This window comes from Brachyhypopomus gauderio, chromosome 2 (assembly GCF_052324685.1).
Source record: "Brachyhypopomus gauderio isolate BG-103 chromosome 2, BGAUD_0.2, whole genome shotgun sequence".
Classification (NCBI taxonomy): Eukaryota; Metazoa; Chordata; class Actinopteri; order Gymnotiformes; family Hypopomidae; genus Brachyhypopomus; species Brachyhypopomus gauderio.
In genome coordinates, this window is record NC_135212.1 from 29,619,753 (window position 1) to 29,624,361 (window position 4,609).

General features: G+C 42.6%; 1 protein-coding gene across 1 annotated transcript; it reads right to left on the reverse strand.

The window, feature by feature from the left end:
* Positions 1–3,538: 3,538 nt before the first annotated feature.
* LOC143508669 (uncharacterized) lies at positions 3,539–4,207 on the reverse strand. The gene is made up of 2 exons (XM_076997330.1): positions 3,759–4,207; positions 3,539–3,720 (listed from the first exon to the last, which is right to left on the reverse strand). Exons 1-2 carry the CDS (start codon positions 4,205–4,207, stop codon positions 3,561–3,563), a joined length of 609 nt encoding a protein of 202 aa, XP_076853445.1. The 3' UTR covers positions 3,539–3,560.
* Positions 4,208–4,609: the final 402 nt, after the last annotated feature.

Below are 4,609 nucleotides of genomic sequence, written 5' to 3' on the forward strand. Positions count from 1 at the left end.
TGGTTTATCAAGCACGTTTGTGCCCATGACCTCCATCAGCATGTTGGATAGGAAAGTTACTGGATTCTGACCACCTTCACTGCCTTCAGGAACGTTAACAATCCGCAGATTCGCTCGACGGGATCTGTTTTCAAGGTCGTCCAGCCGGTCAAGTAGGGACGCGTTTTGAGCCTGCAGAGATTGGATGGTACTTTCTGCTACGGTAAGCCGTTCAAAGTTTTCACCCGCAATGGACTCCGCTGTAATCAGTCGGCTCTGGAAGGTGTTCACTGTTTCCCGTAATGCATCCACCGACACTTGCAGTGGTTTCACGGAGTCATGGATGAGGGCAGTCATGTCTTCCAAGAGTCCCTGTCGTTGTTTAGTCAGTTCAGAAACTAACTGACTCATGGTGAGAGTCTCTGCGGAGTCCTTCTCCATGGGCTGGCTCTTCGTGTCGTGCGTTGAGGTAGCCGCCATTGAGGCTAATTTGTTTGCGAGGCTGGTGTTGGACCGCGTTGCAGGCTGAACACCCGTTTGCTTTTGCTTTGAGCCACTCATTGCGGTCCGATAGGTTGATTAATCCATTATAATTAAGTTTTAATTTCCAAGTGGAAGTAAAGTGCGATATAATAGCTGTTTAAATCAAAGTTTATCAGGAGAGCCCCAAGTTCACGTCCGTCTTCTTACATGATCGAACCGGAAGTCCTCAATTAATCAATTAATCATTTTAACTTTTTTATAATATTTATCTTGCTTGTCATCCATATATGGTAGTGTTTGTTGCTGTTAAACCATCTGTCATGTAACAACCTGAGTAACCCCCATTTCTGCAGTATATGACAATGAAGTGGATTTTAAGAGCAGCTGTAGCCACACACACACACACACACACACACACACACACACACACACACACACACACACACATAAAGGAGCTGGTATTCAGAGCAGGTTCTTTTACCAGCCTCAGAGTGCCACTGTACAGACTCCTTCCCCTGTGAAAAACAACAGCAGAATATCAGTAGGAGAGTGAGAGCAGAGAGTGTTGTGATGTGGGTCTTACGGAGTGTACAGTGAAAGAGAGAGTGAGGGTGAGGGTTGAGGATGAGGAGTGAGACTTATGGTAGGGAGCACACAAACATCCTGGGTAAGATGTGTTGTGCCTGCATTAGGGGTGAATGCGACAGTACTGAAGCAATGAGCAGATGGGGGAGCAGCAGGTGTCATTGTGGTGTGGGACCTCTGCTCTTTCACCAGCTGTGATAGTGACTGACAGCGAGGGGAATTCAGCTGACAGGAAAAAAGCCTTCAGACTCCACCCCCCAAGCGCGCATGCATCTGTGTGTGCGTGCACACACAAAGACTAGCACAAGCAGTGAGATCCATCAAAGCTCGCTCTGTCTCAGAACTGTCTCCTCTTGTCTCTCTGTCTATCCCTTCCTCCTTCTCTCTATCTCTCCCTCACTGTTTCTGCCTCTCTCTGGTTATCACCATGCAGATGTTTTGTGTCCATCAGGATAAGCTCACCTCTCATCATGCACTAGGGGAATTAGAGCTGATGAATAGAATTTTATCCACCAAATTAGCAAAGACAAACAATCTGAGGTGTGTGTCTATGCTGATAACACCCACACTGACATACCTTCCTCTCTCCTGACCACCTTTGTTGAAGTATGCAGGCCAGCTTTTCACCTAAGAAGGTAAAAGGGGTGGGTGTATGTGTGTGTGGGGGGGTGTCTCCATACAATAGTGTGAAGTAAATACAGGCATACACACACACATACAGACCCAAACACACAAGCTCACATGTTGTATTGGTGTGGGTAGCCTGCATGTGATTCTTGGGGCATCACGGTGTAGTCATTGTCAGGAGTGAAAAGAAAAGTTCCGATGTCCCTTTTAAAAATCATCTACACTATAATACTGTATACCTTAAACATGTCTCACTTGTACCTACAAGTATCTCCAATAATGTTACTATGTTAAACAAGAAAATTGATTTGGAAGGGTTAACACTTTGTAGAGTTTGTATTACTTGAGTATTAGACGATTAGTTGAGACTAAGTTGTCTGGTAATACACTCAGGTACATTTAATTTTGTGTTAACCTAATCACTGTGTATACTTGGCTTCCCAGAACCACTTGGGATCATAGAATATCTGATCCACTTACAAAATAATTGCTTGAATTGTAAAATATGTTATAGAGATTATGACTGCAACTCGCATCTAGGACACAGATGTTTCTGCCTTTTTAAAGTAGGCTATGACAGGGTTCTTATGGGGGAAATTAAAGTTAAAGTGTGATAAAACTTCCCCCATAAGAATGCTGCCATACTTTAGTCTTCAAATCATCTATAAGTCAGATGAGTGATGTGTTTTCTTGCAAGTTGTAAATATCCAGTTCCCAGAGTCGTGTTGAGGATTCAAACAAACCAGAATTAAATGAGGCTTTGTGGCTACAAATACTAATACTACTAATAATAGTAATTTTAATAGTAATAGTATATACCAGTAACACACACAATACCAATACTTTGAATCTATCAACAGGTCAGCTTTTTGAAACGCAGCTCGAGCTGCGGAGTGAGTAGGCGGCCACAAATGCTGAGAAGAGAGGAATTTCATAATCAAAGTCATAGTTACAGGCAGGGGTCATAACGGGTGAGCCATCCAGATTAGACAAATACATGGGCATAACTAAACAGGGGAAATGAAAACAACAAGGCAGGGAAACTAAAAACAGAGCAGAACACGAAAATAACAGAGCACAAAAGAACAAACTCACGAAATGGCAGCGATCAAAAGAATACAAAGATCCACAATTGATCCACAAAAACTAGACACAGGTGGAGACACTGATGACATGGGTGTGGCAGACGGGGGGAAACCATGGAGACAGACATGTAGGGCACAACACAGACATATACACATAGATATAAATAACCGAACAATAAAACAGAAAAAAAAAAATATATATATATATATACAGTGCCTTGCGAAAGTATTCACCCCCCTTTACATTTTTCACATTTTGTTACCTCACAACCTGGAATTCAAAGGGAATATTTGAGGGTCTGCATCATTTAATTTACAGACCATGCCTACAATTTTCAACATTTAACATTTTTTTTATTGTGAAGCAAACAACAAATAGGACAAAATAACTGAAAGCATCAGTGTGCATAACTATTCACCCCCGTAAGTCAGTACTTTGTAGAGCCACCTTTTACAGCAATTACAGCTGCAAGTCGCTTTGAATAAGTCTCTATGAGTTTGCCACATCTTGCCACTGGAATTTTTGCCCATTCCTCATGGCAAAACTGCTCCAGCTCCTTCAAGTTAGATGGTTTTCGTTGGTGAACAGCAATCTTCAAGTCTGACCACAGATTCTCAATTGGATTAAGGTCTGGGCTTTGACTAGGCCATTCCAATATGTTTACATGTTTCCTCTTAAACCACTCAAGTGTTGCTTTAGCAGTATGCTTCGGGTCATTGTCCTGTTGGAAGGCAAATCTCCGCCCTAGTCTCAAATCACTGACAAACGTAAACAGGTTTTGCTCAAGAATATCCCTGTATTTAGCACCATCCATCTTCCCCTCGACTCGGACCAGTTTTCCAGTCCCTGCTGCTGAAAAACATCCCCACAGCATGATGCTTCCACCACCATGTTTCACTGTGGGGATGGTGTTCTTGGGGTGATGAGATGTGTTGGGTTTGCGCCAGACATAGCGTTTTCCTTGGTGGCCAAAAAGTTCAATTTTGGTTTCATCTGACCACAGTACCTTCCTCCATACAGTTTGGGAGTCTCCCACATGTCTTTTTGCAAACTCGAAACGAGCCTTCCTATTTTTGCCTGTAAGTAAAGGTTTTTTTCTGGCCACTCTTCCATAAAGCCCAGCTCTATGGAGTGTACGGATTATTGTGGTCATATGGACAGATACTCCAGTCTCTGCTTGGGAACTCTGCAGCTCCTTCAGGGTTACCTTTGGTCTCTGTGCTGCCTCTCTGATTAATGCCCTCCTTGACCGGGCTGAGAGTTTTGGTGGGCGGCCCTCTCTTGGCAGGTTTGTTGTGGTACCATGTTCTTTCCATTTGATGATGATGGATTTGATGGTGCTCTGGGGGATCATCAGAGATTTGGATATTTTTTTATAACCCAACCCTGACTTATACTTCTCTACAACTTTATCCCTGACTTGCTTGGAGAGCTCCTTGGTCTTCATGGTGTTGTTTGGTTAGCTTAATGGTGTTGCAGCCTCTGGGGCCTTTCAGAAAAGGTGTGTATATACTGACAGATCATGTGACACTTAGATTGCACACAGGTGGCCTTCATTTCACTAAGTATGTGACTTCTGAAGGTAATTGGTGAGTAATTGCACCAAAAAAAATTAAAAAAAAATTGAGAAAATCATTTTGTCTGACTTTTAAAGAATTTATTTGCAAATAATGGTGGAAAATAAGTATTTGATCACCTACAAACAAGCAAGATTTCTGGCTGTCACAGACCTGTAACTTCTTTTTTAAGAGGCTCCTCTTTCCCCCACTCATTACCTGTATTAATGGCACCTATTTGAAGTTGTTAACAGTATAAAAGACACCTGCCCACAACATCAAACAGTCACACT